This window comes from Bos indicus, chromosome 11 (genome assembly GCF_029378745.1).
Source record: "Bos indicus isolate NIAB-ARS_2022 breed Sahiwal x Tharparkar chromosome 11, NIAB-ARS_B.indTharparkar_mat_pri_1.0, whole genome shotgun sequence".
Classification (NCBI taxonomy): Eukaryota; Metazoa; Chordata; class Mammalia; order Artiodactyla; family Bovidae; genus Bos; species Bos indicus.
The window spans coordinates 62,295,423-62,312,953 of record NC_091770.1 but is presented as its reverse complement, the minus strand read 5'-3'; the positions used below and the strand labels follow the sequence as shown (position 1 = coordinate 62,312,953).

The following is a 17,531-nucleotide window of genomic DNA, read 5'->3' as shown; positions in this document are numbered from 1 at the left end:
CTGTCTTCCAGCTCATTCCTTTCCTACATACCTTCCATTCTGGGTTGAGCCCATCCAGTGAACTTTACATATCTTCTCTTTCTTTGTGGAGACTATTTTTTGTTTGTCTCTTTGCCGCAAATTTGTTTGTAGTTGATTACTGAAATTTTTTATCATGACTGATTTAAAATCTTTGTTAGATAATTCTCACGTCTCTGTCATCTAAACTTCTGGCACCTGTTGATTATCTTTTTGCATTGTTTTAATTCTGTCTTGTACTTTATATAGTAAGTGGCTTTCTTTTGAAAGCTGGACATTTTCGTTGTACGTTTGGACACTCTGAATATCATCCAGACCTTCTATTTTCACTGACTTTTCCTCACATTGCTCTGTCAGGGGAGTACGGGGAGCCTTCTTACTGCTACTAGGTGGACATGGAAGTCCAGGTTCCCTGCTTGGCCTCCATTGACCCCTGAGGGAAGAAGATCCTGCTGAACTGGAATGGAACCCTAGGCTCCCTGTGCTGTCCACTGACACCACTTGGGCAGAGGAGGGGGCATGTTGCCAGCCAACAGGGTGGTTGTGCCGGCTCTCCACTTGGCCTGTTCTGACACTGCCTCTGGCATGGGTAGCCCAGAGGGAGGTCAGGCCGCCTCATGGCCTCCTGAGGTGGATGTCCGGGCTCACCGCTCAGCTCCTGCTGGTGAGTGCGATGGTGGGGTCACAGTGTTTTCTGTGGTGCTGGCTGCAGTGCAGCAGTTATTGTCACAAGTTTTCTGTCTTGCTAAGGCTGCGTTTTCTTGTTCTTTTGACCAGAGAGAGCAGCATTTTGTCAGGTGTTTGTTTTTCTCTCTGCCAGTTGGCATTTCCAGGTTGCTAGATTCTTGAGCTTCAGATCTGGGATATATTGATATTAGGCAAAAAGAAAACCCAAAGAACTTGCCACGAAGTCGTTCCATGGGCCCCAAGGCCCCTAGCTGTTCTGCCTTCTCTCTACTTTTCAGAGTCTTCTTCTGCTTTATATATAGTGTTCAGGGTTTTGGGTTATAATTAGCAGAAATCATAGGGAAAATAATGTCTTCCTCATCGTCCTGGAACTGGAATTTACATTTTTAATGTAAAGTTAACATTCCTAAATTTACATTTTAATGTGTTTAAACAGTTATATCAACTATACAACCATTATTGGGGGAAATGTCACACACTATATATATTATGTGATAATTTTCATAATATTGTGCTCACAAGGACTTTTAGAAAAGAACATCTTTACTTAAACTGAAATTCATTGTTCAAATTATTAATGAAAACTTTTCCCCTCTAGGAAATAATGCAAAAGGTGTCCCAAGGCTCCTGACCAGTGAACAAAGATTTGAGAAAGACAGCCAAGCTCATGTTTTCTCCTGATCAAGAAAATCATCCATCCAAAGCACCAGTAAAATATGGTGAACTCATTGTCTTAGGGTAAGACTTCTCCATCTGATGAGCATAAAATTGAATGATATATGGTAACTTGAAAATCTTGGTTAAATGCACTTTTTTTTAGAATTTATATCCTGCCTATTTCCAAAGAGTATTTAAAGCTACAGAGTTATATTACCAAATTAAGAAATTCTTTTAATTCTCATTTTTATGCCATCCTTTGTAAGTACTCAAATGCTCCATAAACTCTGCCTCACCCTCACCCCTAGAAAGGACAAACCTTCTTAAAGATGAAGTGAAAAATGTACTTGTCTAAAGTCACATAGCCAGTCCATTTGTCTTCCCTACGTCGTCTTTTAGAAAATTTGCCTCAGCTGACTGTACCCAAAATCTCCCCTCTGCTTAGGTCATTTCATGTAGGTTAGTGTTAATTTGTTCCTTTGCCCTCTGAGACAGATGCTGCTTTGTGTTTTTGGTCCTGTACTTAAAAGAGTTGTATAGACATGACAGTGTGATGATTCTGAAGCCCAGGACATTGCTACTTGTTTGCTTCAAAAGTAATCTCATCCATTCAACTCATACAGTCTTATGATTGAGGAATAAATGATTCCATTATTGCAGTTTATCCAGTCTAAACTTGCCACAGTGTCAAAATGGAGACACAATGTTAGTCTGTTTCTTAGAGATCTCAGAAACTAGACATTGTAAAATTTACTTTCTCCCTACTGCTTCTGTCCTGCCTAAAAAACAATTCTAGACATTTACAACATATTTTAGAATCAGGTTGGTGCAAATTCTTCTTTAACTGAAACTGTGGCCATTGTTTCAGATACGAAAGTAAGAAAAACTGGGGAAATAATATGGTGTTACTGAGCTTAACTGGAAGCCAGGAATCCTGAATTCCAGTACTTTTTCCAGCACTGCTAGCTGTGTGGCCTTAGGCAAGTCACTTAACCATTTTGGGCCTTAGTTTCCTCTTCTGTAAAATGACAGACAAGATCAACTAAGGTCCCTTGAGATTAAAGAAAATGTTGTTTTCTCAAAAACAATTTAAAAGATTGTAAACTTAATATAGGAACTACAATATTACAATTTAAAATCACATAGATTTTGATGTATTAATAACAGATTTTTAACCACCAAAAGCTATTCAAAGTTAAATTCTTCAGTAGGAAATTTGAGTCATCTGAAGACTTAGAATTTGAAATTTAGTATATGGTTTAAACTGGCTCTTTTAGCCCAGCGGTTTCTCAGTTAACCTTATAAAATGGTTGTCTCTGTACCTGGCACTTGATGTATTAAAATGCAAACAATGCTGCTTCTCAACATTTTAGAAGGAGAAGTCAGGCTGGATAAGGTGGTCAGTTTTGTGCTGGTGCTATTTGGAAAAGAGCTCTGAGCTACAGGAACACAGTGTAGGAATAGAGAGCATATGTCCAAAAGAGGAAGGAGGCGAGCTCTGGTAGACAGTAGTAAGGGGCAGTGAGGAGCCCTCAGTGTGTGAGACTGGGGGCAGCACAGTCCCAAGCAGCAAAATCCAGTATGTATTAGCTGAGGGGCACTACCATGAACCTTTAGCAAGGTTAGCAGGGGCTTTTGCCAGAAGAATCAGTGTGTTTTACATTTTATAAAGGTTGTCAGTGTAATTTCTATATCTGACAACCTTTGAGTAAACTCCCTTCCCTTCCTTGTCAGCCACTAGTGTAGGCCATTTTATAAGCACAGTCTCCTCCACCCTCAAAACTACCCATTCCTTGCCTCGGTTTCCCCCCAGATTAACCAGCTATAAACAAGAAACCATCACACCAAAGGTGTTTGTTGCGCAATAAGGGGGACAGTACTTGAGGAGAGAGTATTATTAAGCTACTGTTCATGCCTCAGCAAAGCAGTAAAGAATGAAAAAAAGCACAGCAAGCACCTAGATTCCAGTTCTAGCTTTGCCAGTGTCACTGGTGTGACCTTCAGAAAATAATGGAGGGACTCAGTTCCTCTGAAGAATAACTTAATTCCTAGCCTGTAACAGTGGCAAGTGATACCGGTCTTGCAGTTTTTATGAGAGAATGGATAAAATAAAGTGATTTGTGAACTAGAACCCACTAGTGCCTAGTACATAGTTAACACCCAGAACCCACTAGTGCCTAGTACATAGTTAACACCCAGATGTTTGTTTTGAACCTTTTTCCTATTGGTTCACTCCTCGCTCACTTGCTTACCTTTAGAGCGTGTTTATGTTATCATGGAGAAATGATCATAAGATCTGAGCAACAAACGTGTTTAACGGCCACTTACTTATGCTCAGTCGGACAGGTTTTACTGACTAATGTGAATGTGTACAAGCCAGTAGCTGAGACTAACAAGTCTAAAAATTCCTAATTTAAAAAGTTCAGTTACTTATAAAGTGTTTGGTTCATAATTAAAGGAGATTCTATTTTAAACGTCATATTTGTTTAAATATGTACTTTTAAAGGTTGTATTACCACATGCAAACATTCACCTTTAAAAAAAATAGAATGAGTCATAAGAAGTCAGATATGCCATTAATCAGCTCTTGATTATCTTAAATAAAAGAGGGAAGAAAAATACAAGTAATTTAAATCTGTGTGTAATCCAAAAGGTACTTCTCTGTGACTTCAGATGTAGACAGAAAAAAATCTTTTTTGTTTCACACTCAGGCAGCTGGTCTGGGGATCAGCAGTCGCTAAAAGTTAATTCCAGACACTTATAATCTACTAATAGATAATTAATCAGTGGTTGATCCTCTAAGACAAAGTAACGCATTTGTTTTAGAATTGTGTGGTTCTTTCATGAGATCATCTAAATTTTTTTCTCCCCTGTCAGGTATAATGGGTCTCTTCCAAACGGCGATAGAGGAAGGAGGAAAAGTAGATTTGCTTTGTTTAAAAGACCTAAGGCAAATGGGGTGAAGCCCAGCACCGTGCATGTTGCTTGTACTCCTCAGGCTGCAAAGGTAACACAAACAAACACTAAGTAAATTAACTTGGAGAAATTGAAAGACTTATATATGCTGTTCATGTTCTCTAGCAGACCCTTCACATTGTATACCAGAAGTTTCCTTTTGTTTGGATGGGAAAAGACACTTGGGAGATAGGATATCTAAAGAAATGCCATCTAAAAGGGCATAGGACTTTTTTTTTTAATGACACACTGGGATCCATGAGAAGGAAATAATCCATTAGAAGGAAATAATTCCTTTTTTGTCATTAAAAAAAAAGTTGGGGTGGAGGGGGGACAGGGCTTCATCTAGAATTTGGAATTGTGGAACTGCCCTGAGATGTAGTGCGTTCCCGCTATTACTCGAGGGACCTCCCTGAGCTGGGCAAGGAGCGTGGTACAGAATATATGTATTCAGGGCCTAGAAACATGTTTGGATGAGATCATTTTTTTAACTGAGTGGTCTTTATCAAAGATTTTATGGATGCTCTTGTTTTTATTTTTTATTTTATGACCCCCACAGCATTGTAGCATAGTGCCTTAAATACAGTAGACCTTCATTAATTATTAAATCAAATCAAAGCTGTGAAAGCAAATACCCAATTGTGTCTGTAACACAACTTCTCAGTCTCCTGGCCTATTTCATGCTTCACCTCATGTGAAAAGTTGACTCATTGGAAAAGACTCTAATGCTGGGAGGGATTGGGGGCAGGAGGAGAAGGGGACGACAGAGGATGAGATGGCTGGATGGCATCACTGACTCGATGGACGTGAGTCTAGGTGAACTCCGGGAGTTGGTGATGGACAGGGAGGCCTGGCGTGCTGCGATTCATGGGGTCGCAAAGAGTCAGACACGACTGAGCGACTGAACTGAACTGAACCCCGTTTTTATTCCCAACCAAAATTTCCAGAAGCTAGGCCACCATTTCAGGGCACTTGGGCTTTTCCTAGAGTGATAGACAATAAGGGGACATTTCAGATCTTAAATTTCCTGTGTATTCTTCTACTTCCAGTTTTATAACACAGATTAAATTTGATACTGTGGTGAATGAATAAACATTACAAAGAGTTCTTTACATCTGGAAATACCTATATCTTTAAGCAACCCCAGAATGTACATTAATATTACACCATCTGAGGTATATTTTTGTAGGTTAAAAATAAATGAGAGAGAAATTGGCATACAGTGCCTTGTTTCAAGTCATATTTGCAGTCCCTGGACTTTTGGCTTTGTTTTATATCCAGCGTGGTGTCTAAGCAAGAGTCCTCAAGGAGTCTTCTCTTACTATTTAAGAGCCAGGGAATGTAGAAAAGTGACAGTTTTCTTTACGTGTTTCTTTCTGTTTTTTTGCAAAGAAGGGATGTGCTGATAAATAATAAGCAGGTGGTAGAGTGAAAGGTTTATTGATCTGAGGAACTTCTTTCCAGTATTTCCCCACTGAAGTGCTCTTGGCATTTTGGGTGTGCCAATTCTTCTTTATGTAGGACTGTCCCACCTGTTGCAGGATATTTAATATTCAGTTCAGTTCAGTCGCGTCTGACTCTTTGCAACCCCATGAATCGCAGCACACCAGGCCTCCCTGTCCATCACCAACTCCCGGAGTTCACTCAGACTCACGTCCATCGAGTCAGTGATGCCATCCAGCCATCTCATCCTCTGTTGTCCCCTTCTCCTCCTGCCCCCAATCCCTCCCAGCATCAGAATGTTTTCCAATGAGTCAACTCTTCGCATGAGGTGGCCAAAGTACTGGAGTTTCAGTTTTAGCATCATTCCTTCCAAAGAAATCCCAGGGCTGATCTCCTTCAGAATGGACTGGTTGAATCTCCTTGCAGACCAAAGGACTCTCAAGAGTTTTCTCCAACACCACAGTTCAAAAGCATCAATTCTTCAGCGTTTAGCCTTCTTCACAGTCCAACTCTCACATCCATACATGACCACTGGAAAAACCATAGCCTTGACTAGACGGACCTTTGTTGGCAAAGTAATGTCTCTGCTTTTGAATATGCTATCTAGGTTGGTCATAACTTTCCTTCCAAGGAGTAAGCGTCTTTTAATTTCATGGCTGCAGTCACCTTCTGCAGTGATTTTGGAGTCCAAAAAAATAAAGTCTGACACTGTTTCCACTGTTTCCCTATCTATTTGCCATGAAGTGATGGGACCAGATGCCATGATCTTCCTTTTCTGAATGTTGAGCTCTAAGCCAACTTTTTCACTCTCTTCGTGGTGCAAAAGTTATTACAGTTTCGGACCGTGAATTTTGAATCATTATAAGTACACTCAAATACATCTTTATATTAATCAAAATAGGAACTATTATAGTCAACACATTTTTGCCAATGAGAAATAATTTTGTTTATTCCTGTAGCATAAAAATCTGTGCTTCAGGATTCCATGAACTCTTGGAAAGCATTTTCTGCTGCCTCCTGGTTGTGAAAGTGTTTTCCCTGCCAAAAGTTGTCAAGATGCTTGAAGAAGTGGTAGTTGGTTGGCAAGAGATCAGATGAATATGGTGGATGAGACAGAACTTCGTAGCCCAATTCATTTAACTTTTGAAGCATTGTTTGTGCAGTGTGTGGTCAGGCATTGTCATGGAGAGGAATTGGGCCCTTGCTGTTGACCATTGCCGGCTACAGGTGTTGCAGTTTTGGGTGCATCTCATTGATTTGCTGAACATACTTCTCAGATGTAATGGTTTCACCAGAATTCTGGAAGCTATAGTGGATCAGATGGGCAGCAGGCCACCAAACAGTGACCATGACATTTTTTTGGCACAAGTTTGGCTTTGAGAAGTGCTCTGGGGCTTCTTCTCAGTCTAGCCACTGAGTTGATCATTGCCGGTTGTTGTATAAAATCCACTTTTCGTCACATGTCACAATCTGGTTGAAAAATGGTTTGTTGTGTAGAATAAGAGAGGATGTCACTTCAAAATGATTTTTTTGATTTGCAGTCAGCTCATTAGGCACCCACTTATCAAGATTTTTTACCTTTCTAATTTGCTTCAAATGCCAAATGACCATAGAATGGTCGATGTTGAATTCTTTGGCAATTTCTTGTGTAGTTGTAAGAGGATCAGCTTCAGTGATGCTCTCAGTTGGTCACTGTCAACTTCCGATAGCCAACCACTGCACTCCTCATCTTCAAGGCGCTTGTCTCCTTTGCAAAACTTCTTGAACCACCACTGCACTGTATGTTCATTAGCAGTTCCTGGGCCAGATGCATTGTTGATGTTACAAGTTGTCTCTGCTACCTTATGATCAGTTTTGAGCTCGAATAAAAAATTGCTCAAATTTGCTTTTTATCTAGCATCATTTCTATAGTCTAAAATAAATATAAACAACAAGTAATAAGTCATTAGCAAAAAAAATAAAGTGAGAAATGCACATTAAAATGATGTATAATAACATAGCCACGTTTATTTAGGAATTTATTCCAATATTAAAGGCAGAGTTCAACAATGCAAATAGCCATTACTTTTGCACCAACCTAATATTCTTGGTCCCTTCCCACTGAATGCCATTTCAGCCCTCAAATCATTGTGATAGCCAACAAACACAGCCACCAAATGCCCCTTATACAGCTGACACTACCTCTGGTTAAGAACTACTATCCTAGGGCAAATCTTTCTAAGTCTTACTTCTGTAATTTCCTGTTGTGTACTTCTCTTCGTATTTTTACTGTCATACTCCTCGTGTTTCATTGCTGGCTCCTTTTCATCTTTACTAGGCAGCAAGAATCTTAGGGATCAAAGATTGACTTTCTGCTTTTTCAATTTTGGAGGAGTGTGTAATGAGGTCAGGAAGAAAACTAACTGTTTAGTCTAGCAGTCATCTGGGATGAGTGCTTAAACCCTGACTTCCAATCCAGTGAGAATTTAACTTGACACAGCTCTGTATTCTCAATCAGAGTAGATCTCATAGTTAAAAAAAAAACAGCTTATAATCTCAAAGTACACAAAACCTGTGTTTTTAAATCCCTTTAGCCGTTAAGAATTAATGGCCAAAGTACTAAAAAATTATTTCATTGAAAAGTCAGCTGCTTATTGTTGAGATAAAGTAATTATAGGTTTTTAAATCTTTAAAGCCATTTTTGTCATGTTTATGAATGCATCAGTGTGTCGTAAAGCCTGTTAAAGTGCATGGGAGTGACCTAAACTGTACTCTTGAGGTTCAGTTCCTCTACAGAGACAGGAGTAGGGAAGGACATATAAGCAGCCTTCATTATATCTGCAGTTTAATTTCTTTTAAAATATCAGAAGCAGAAATGGTATTAGTAAGAACGATAAAAGTTGGGTACTTAGTACCCAGGTGTTTGTATATTCTTTTTGTATATTTGAAAATTTCACAGTCTTAATTATCTTAAATCTATGAAGACTTTATATTACAGGTTAGCTACCAATTGAAACCAAGTAAAATTTCATAATACCAAAGTTCTAATTATGAAAGTTTTTTTTTCATTTAGCCTCTTTGCTGCATATAATCATTCTTCTGTGTCTTTCTGTGTTTCTTTTACACAAGCTGTTTCCACTTCCTCTGTGCAGGTTTTCCCCCCTCTGATATTATCATCAACTCATATGCATAGAAAACGCCTGAAAACAAAACTGAGAAGTTCTTTTTAGCAATGTTTTTAGTTTGGCATATGTCAATAATACAGTCATAAGCATTATATCCATTTCCTTTGGTATGTTTAATCATTCTATGAATTTTTCTGTATCTAGCCTAGCATATGGCAAGTACTTGTCATCTATAGAGTGACAGAGTGGCTAGGAAAACCAGTTAACTCTGCTTATTTGTTAACTTTAAACCTCTTTGAGTTATTAAATAAGATTCCTCTTGTCTTGCAAGATTTTGTATTTTCTCCTTTAAGTATCTTATAACTTGAAATACTTATAATGGAGACTCAGATTTTACAATTTTTTTAATACACTGAACTTATGTTTTTACTCTGTAATTGCTTCAGTGCACAGATAGACCTCAGATATATTTTGGGATCAGTTTCAGACCACTACAATAAAGCAAATCACAACTGGTTTCATTTCCTAATATATATATAAAAGTTATGTTTGCACTATGCTGTGGTCTCCTAAGTGTACAGGCTTCCCTGGTGGCTCATATGGTAAAGAATCCACCTGCATTATAGGAGACCCGGGTTCGATCCTTGGGTCGGGAAGATCCCCAGAAGAAGGGAATGGCAACCCACTCCAGTATTCTTGCCTGGAGAATCCCATGGATAGAGGAGCAGGCGGGCTACAGTCCATCGGTCACAAAGAGTTGGATACGACTGAGTGACTGAGCACACTAAGTGTGCAGTAATAGCATCGTGAAAGTTACTCAGCTGTGTCCAACTCTTGCGACCTCATCAGCTGTAGCCTACTACGCTCCCCTCTCCATGGAATTTCCCACCATTGAGCCACCAGGAAAGCCCTTAATTTTAAAGTACTTTTAATGCTAAATGCTAACCATCATCTGACAATGCAGGGTTGCCACAAATCTTCAATTTATAAAAAATTCAGTATCTGTGAAGCATAATAAAATGAGGTCTGCCTGAATTCTTCTGCACTCCACTCACTCTAAGAAACCACTGTCACAGCAAAGGTTATGCAAGTTATTAATCTCTAAATTTCAGGGGGAAAATATGTCACACATGTAATAAACAAATTACCATTTTTTAAAGAAAGAATAAAAACCTCTATTTTTCTTATTTGCAGTTGATCAAACATTTTATTCAAAATAGCAGCAATGATATCCTTGGTTATGTATTAACATATATATTTTTATATGTCTGTGTATAGGTGAAATGAATACCAGCAGTGACATAAGAGATGTTTTCTTTTGTAATTATAAAATACTTGACTTACCCTTGAAGCAGTATAGTGGTATTTTTTTTTAACTTTTGTTATATGTTGGAGTACATATACTCCAATACAATGTGTTAGTGTTGGGTGCACAACAGGGTGATTCAGTTATACATTTATATGCATCTCTTCTTTCTCAGATTCTTTTTCCAATTACATTGTTATAGTATAATGAGCACAGCTCCCTATTTTTTTTTTTTTTTTAAAAGGTTATCTATTATGGTTATCTATTTAGATTGATGTACCTGCTAATTTTTGCTATTAATCTTTTTTTTTCTTAGGCAATAAGCAATAAGGACCAGCATAGCATATCATACACCTTGTCTCGAGCACAGACAGTAGTGGTTGAATATACTCATGACAGCAACACTGATATGTTTCAGGTATTATAACATCTCAACTTTTTTTCTTAAAAAACAAAAGTTAAAAACCTGTTGTAATTGACTTTCGCTGTGGTCAGCTTAAAGGTTATCACACTTAATGCATTTCATTAAAATATATGTTGATTTCTAAACCCCACGTCTAGAAGTCCACATAACATGGGTAAGAGATGGGCTCTGATATCAGAATTTCTGGTAAACATTACTTAGCCACTCTCTGCATCAGTTTCCTCCTATAAAGTGAGATAATAGAACTTCCTTCAGATGACTATTGGGAAGCTTGAATGTGTTAGTCCCTCTGAAGTACTCAGAACTGTGCCAGGTACCTGGTAAACACTTAGCTGCTAGTATTGGTAGCTGTAAGAATAATTATTATCCAAAAAAGAAACCAAGGGATATTTTATACACATTTATGATCTTTTTTGCTATTCTCACTTTCCCTCTCTAGGCAACTAAAAGTACAGTTTCTAATTATTCATATCATATATGTGAAGTCAAACTTTCTTCTCAGCACATATTTGCTCAAAGCTAATGGTATAGTAAGTTTTTATTTCTCTCATTCTTTGTACCAATCCAGTACTGATGGTTTTATAAATCAGTGACAGAAAAGCCAAACCTTAAAGACATAAGCAAGATTCTTGATATTCATGACATCGTTTCTCTTACTATTGGGTTTTTGTAAAGCCTTGGGCTTTTTTGAAACAAACTTAAATAGGATATAAAGTGCCTAATAATGTTGTTCTTATAATTATTGTCCCAATGACTTTACAGTTTTTCTTAACTTTATGAGATAAAATGAAGATAAAAAGGCCTGGAGATGTCTTTGCTGTAGCCAGTAACAAAATATTTCTTTAAAGTCACCTTACACTCAACCCTCTTAATGGAATGCTGAATTTTTTAGAATAGTGGAAATATTTTTAGTTTCAAAGGTTTAAGACCATATTTTTTAGATATCGTATTCTTAGAAATAAAGAAAGGAATATCCAAATGTTACATTTTTTTAATCAATAAATTTCCCCCTAAAACTATCCAGACTAAATAAGTCTTTGTACTTAGTGGCAGGATAAAAACACTAGAGTTTTATCTGAAAGTGTGTTGATAAAAGGAATTCTTAAAGCTCAACTAGGCGAAGAACAACTTAAGAGTTGTCATCTTTATAAAGGGTCAGTAGTTTTTCTCAAGAACAACTTTATTTTTGATGATGCTCCTTATTCAGTGTTGTTTATTTTTGGCTGTGCTGGTCTTCATTGCTGCGAGCAGGCTTTCTCTAGTGGCAGTGAGTGGGCAGCTCTGTTAGTGAGCAGGCTTCGCATTGTGGTGGCCTCTCTTGTGACAGAGCACGGGCTCTAGGCTCGTGGGCTTCAGTAGTTACAGTGCTTGGACTTAGTTGTCCCATGACACGTGGGATCCTCCCAGACCAAGGGTCAGACCTGTCCCCTGCATTGGTAGGCGGCTTCTTAACCACTGAACCACCAGGGAAGTCCTATGATACTACTTTATAACAAATACATTAATGAACTGATTTCTAAATGTTTAATACCCTGTGATAATTGTCACCTTTGACGTCTTTTCCACCAATTTCATTTTTTCAACTTTCATCTTTCAAAATGAAATTAATTAATTTACTAGCTAGTACATTTGAAGATGTTTTTACTTCACTGACACCTCATCCAGCAGAACTCTGTTCAAGGAAACTTGTCTTTAAACTATGGCCAAGAACCAGGAAGAAAACAGAAAAGACATTTAGGCATATAAAATAAATGCCACAGAGTCCATGTACTGAAATTCCTTTTCTCTAACTCCCTAGAGAATCCCTTAGGCCATCACCAAGAACCTTTTGAAATACTGTTCTTTGAAGTTCAATTATCTGATTTCTCAACCCAAAGCAGAATTCAGAGTAGCTGGTTCAAGGAGGAGTATGCTGCAGAAACAAGTATACCCATCAGCAAGCAATGAAAGTTGACAGCCTGACAGAAAAGACAGGAGAAAATCTGTGAAGTAGACATAAGACCTCAAAGCACGGCTTTGTAAGGTTTTAACATAGGGATCAGTGTTCTTCTACACCTTTATAGCACCCGAAGACGTCACTGCACTTCAGCTTAATATAAACAGTATTCATAAGTGTAATGTCCTGGAGTCATCATAGAATATTTATTTTTATGTTCATTATGTTCTGTTAAGGAAACTAGAGTAATATGTGGTAGACATATTTCTGTCCCAAGGGGTTAAAATTAAAATCTGCACCCACTTAGAAATTTCAGCCATCCTAAACTCTTCATTCTCTGAGGGTTTCCTATATTCTGGGTAGCAAGTTCCTACTTAATTCTATGCTCTAAGTGATTACTACATCAGAAGAAATCTGAGAGATTGGTTTTCAAGGGTATAGATACCCCCAGAGTTAAGTATAATAAGTTTGGGCTTTAGAAATTTCAGAGGCTTGATGATTTCACCTTATTGTTTGTGCCTTTGAGGGAATTTTCCGCTGTGTTCCTTTCAGTAGTTTTATAGATATTTCTTTTTCTCTTAGATTGGCCGGTCGACTGAAAGTCCCATTGATTTTGTAGTAACTGACACAGTTCCTGGAAGTCAAAGTAATTCTGATACACAGTCAGTGCAGAGCACCATATCAAGATTTGCCTGTAGAATCATATGTGAACGGAATCCCCCCTTTACAGCACGGATTTATGCTGCAGGATTTGACTCATCAAAAAACATCTTTCTTGGGGTAAAAAGCTTTTTTCCTAAATGTTGCCTTTCACAACCACTTCAGTTTCCCAGTTTACAAATAAACAGAAGCTATTTTTCCTGCTAGGAGAAGGCTGCCAAATGGAAGACATCAGATGGACAGATGGATGGCCTGACCACTAATGGCGTTCTTGTTATGCATCCACGCAATGGGTTCACAGAAGACTCCAAACCTGGAATATGGAGAGAAATATCAGTGTGTGGAAATGTGTTTAGCCTGCGTGAAACCAGATCAGCTCAGCAGAGAGGGAAAATGGTGAGTACTAAGACGTAAACTTCTTACTTAATTACAGTAGACTTCATAGGGTGAGTTGGACTGAATGCATTACGTATTCCCCAAAACTATTAAATCTTTTGCTGATACAAAGTACAAAGTGTGGCTATCAAGCTCTGACTTCCAAACACTATACGAGGAGGGTAGTATCCTAGTTTTTCAATGAGGACACTCTAAAAATGTATTCTTTTTTTATATTTTGTTAATATATTTTAAAACCTAAGCTTTCCCAATTTAAACAACACTCTGTGTATTTTCTACTTGTATCTGTAAATCTTTGACCAAGATATTTACCAAATTGGAAATATTAAGCTAACTGATTAGTCAGATGGTTTAATCATAAATTGTCTTTACTACAACTCTGAAAAGATATGTTGCTGTTCAATATTTTATCCTTGATTTTGAAACCTGTATTTTTCATGACTGCCATTCAAGTTTCTTCAATAAACAACCAGAGGAAATCTTGATTCTTGAGTAAGGAGCTTGTAAAACCAAAACTCTGAAGTAAAAATCCAAAACTCCCTGGTGAATGTGTGTTTTTTGATTCTTGTTTCCTCTAGGTGGAAATTGAAACCAATCAGTTACAAGATGGCTCATTAATTGATCTCTGTGGCGCAACATTGCTGTGGCGTACTGCAGAAGGCCTTTCCCACACTCCTACCGTGAAGCATTTAGAAGCTTTAAGACAGGAAATCAATGCAGCGCGACCTCAGTGCCCTGTCGGGTTCAACACACTAGCATTTCCCAGCATGAAGAGAAAAGATGTCGTTGATGAAAAACAACCGTGGGTGTACCTACACTGCGGCCACGTGCATGGCTATCATAACTGGGGGAACAAGGAAGAACGTGACGGAAAGGATCGGGAGTGTCCCATGTGTAGGTCTGTTGGTCCCTATGTCCCTCTGTGGCTTGGATGTGAAGCTGGATTTTATGTGGACGCCGGCCCTCCAACCCATGCGTTCAGCCCATGTGGGCATGTGTGTTCAGAAAAGACAACTGCCTATTGGTCCCAGATCCCGCTTCCTCACGGTACTCACACTTTTCATGCCGCCTGTCCCTTCTGTGCACATCAGTTGGCTGGTGAACAAGGCTACATCAGACTTATTTTCCAAGGACCTCTAGACTAACAGACAGTTGTCCTCCAGGACTACATTAAACATTTATAAGCTAAGTGATCTGGGCTTTCCAACCTGTTGTCCACGTCACAGTTTTTCTGCTCTGGTCGTTTGCATTAAGATGAAGAATTTTTTTAAACATTTGTAATAAATAGTAGCAATTTCTGAGCAAAAATCTGGGAAACTCAAGCAAAGGAATTTTCGAAAGTACCAGACTTCTGATTTCTGAGTTTTGAAAATATATTTTGAGGAGAAAAAGACATAGTCTAATTTGATGCCTTCCTTTTAGTGTTTTTGAATCACCCATCCTCAGTGTTGAAAAATTGTTTTGTATAACTGAGGGTACTGTTGGTTCAAACTATGTTAGTTTACAGTTTGTTGCAAAATTGTAAAATACAGCAACATGTATATTAACTTTTTTCTATTTATCTTTATTATAGAAAATATCTTAGAATGTTCCTGATAGAATAGCATGGTAACGATGGTCTCACTCTCCTGGTGGGAATGGTAGTTTAGCAAGCGTAGCTCAAGGATTTGCAGAGTTAGGAAGAAGGACAGGAGAGACTCTCTCCCCACCCCATCTAAATATGAAATTTGGTAAATTAGAATACTTTGTAAAAACAAATTCATATTAATTACCATTACGTAAGAGGTGTTTGTTTTTAACCACATTAAAGATAATTGGGAAAGAATTTTTTCCTTAATGTTTCTTCCGAGTATAGTACTATAACAAAAACTTAATGCTAAGAAACATTTTATATGCTCCTTTGAAAATGCAATTTAATCTAGATAATCTATTTTTCTCCCACAATAACTAATCTGTTTTTAGTATCAGCAACATTTGGCAAGTTTATTTTTTAGATATAAACTGTGGTTCATCTGTTCACTGTTTCTAGAAAAAAATCATTCCCATGAGAAAAAGCATAAATTAACAAGAAAGGAGAGTGACTTGATTTGCCTTTAGAAAAAGAATGCTGAATTAACTATCCTGTATTTGGACTTATTCAGGTGTTAAGAAACGTAGAAAGATTTGAAGGGTTGAATGACAGCAGTGCTCTTCTGTTTTTTTTTTTTTTAAATTTTAACAGACCAGCCTTAACTGTGGGTTTGAATCCTAAAAGGACATTTGCCACAGTGTGACTCAAGGAAGTATTTGGTTGGCAGGTGAGCACCAGTGACAGCCAAATGGAGGGACATACTTGCATGGTCAGTTTATTCTCTAATTCCAGGAAGTTCTTTGCTTTCAGAATGAAGAAAACATTTTCTCCCCCTTTCCCCCACCCACCCGTTGTTTTTTTTTTTTTAATACCCACAAGGAAAGTATAGACAGCTGCACTACATCAAACCCTTTGTGACACTTGTAAAAATCAGTACACTTTTAGGTTAGACAGAATCATTTTTTTAATCTTTTGATTTGCTTTCCTTTAGTTCAAAAAGTTGTATTATATTTAATTGACTATAGCAAGATTTTGTATGTGGTAGCATAGCTTTAATTTATCCTGTTATGATACTGTTCTGAATTTTCTTTTGGTTTTTAAAAAACAAAACCTGTTGCTTAGAAGCCATGAACTATTTTACTTTACTTCAACTTGTCAAAATTTCCTTGTTTTAAAAAAATGATCATTTGGGTTCACTCAGGAAATGCATGTCAGGAAACTTGTATTATAAGTTGACTAGTTGTGATGTACCAGTAACTGCTGTTACTCCTTTTTCAAAGAAATACAGTTGATTTTGAAGTTTTCTAGATTGTCACATGCTTTGTGACTAATGCAAGGAAATCAAGTCCTGTGTTGTATTTGTTCTAGTCATTTCTATTCAGGCTATATATTGTAGCTAATTTTTATTTGCAATTAATTTATTCAAACTAAGTAAATACTTTTCAAAATAGATACTTGAATTTGTTTCTGTGAGTTCATTTTTCCATAACTTAGAATGGGAAACCAGAAGTGAAAACTTATGGACAAAACCAATGCACACTCCAAAAATATTCACTTGAAATAGGTGAGGAGTTTGCATGTAATGTAAGTCTTTATTCTCTGGTTCTCTTAGGAAAGTATCTCTTCCCTGATAATAGAGGAGCTTCTTTAGTGGTTGAGTAATTGCAGCCTTTTTCTAAGTTAAACCCTGCTAGAGAGATAGCTCTTAGTAAGTTGCATAACTAGACTGTTTAAGCAGTGCCTCAGTAATCATAAAAGGTTCATGTTCTTCCTGAGGTGTCTGAACTTCCTCCTATCAATTGGGAAAAATCTGGTTCATTTTCTATCAAATTAAAGTTACGAAAACTTAGATAATTTAAGTCATTAGTCATATGTTTTTCTGTTCAAGCATCTTAATTATTCAAGCAGTTTAATTATTAGACATTTTGCCAATGACTAATGGAATACTTTTACTTACTCAGTTGTATTAAGGGAATGTCAGTATTCTGACCAAAAAGAAAAAAGTTGTGTTTAGGTGTCCTAAATGCATTCTCAAGAAAGATAGTCTGAATGGCTCAGTTCTTTTATCAGAGTGATCTTACTGTCTAAATCTGTGTTTGATTAAGATTAAATCTTGACTGTGTCTGATTTTTTGCGATGCTGTGGCCCATAGCCCACCAGGCGCCCTCTGTTCATGGGGTTTCTGGGCAAGATTACTGGAGTGGGTTGCCATTCCCTTCTCCAAGGGATCATCCCAACCCAGGAATTGAATCTGAGTCTCCTACATTACAGGCAGGTAGATTCTTTACCTTTTGGGCCACCAGGGAAGCCCTCCTTAATCCATACAGGGAATTAAATTTCCCCTTTATCTAAAATGTTGGGGTCATGAAGCAAGA

At 37.7% G+C, this 17,531-nt stretch overlaps 1 protein-coding gene across 3 annotated transcripts in view; it reads left to right on the top strand.

Moving 5' to 3' along the window:
* PELI1 (pellino E3 ubiquitin protein ligase 1) overlaps nucleotides 1-16,608 on the top strand; it is a 56,311-nt gene extending 39,703 nt beyond the window's left edge. For 2 of the 3 annotated variants that reach the window (XM_019970390.2, XM_070798874.1), the window contains exons 2-7: nucleotides 1,304-1,443; nucleotides 4,240-4,369; nucleotides 10,487-10,588; nucleotides 13,113-13,310; nucleotides 13,398-13,586; nucleotides 14,165-16,608. In XM_019970390.2, the coding sequence (XP_019825949.1) occupies nucleotides 1,373-1,443; nucleotides 4,240-4,369; nucleotides 10,487-10,588; nucleotides 13,113-13,310; nucleotides 13,398-13,586; nucleotides 14,165-14,731 (1,257 nt within the window). In that variant the 5' untranslated portion in view covers nucleotides 1,304-1,372 and the 3' untranslated portion in view covers nucleotides 14,732-16,608. The remainder of the gene's footprint in view (nucleotides 1-1,303; nucleotides 1,444-4,239; nucleotides 4,370-10,486; nucleotides 10,589-13,112; nucleotides 13,311-13,397; nucleotides 13,587-14,164) is intronic. The other variant, XM_019970391.2, reaches the window with a different exon arrangement.
* The last annotated feature ends 923 nt before the right edge of the window (nucleotides 16,609-17,531 follow it).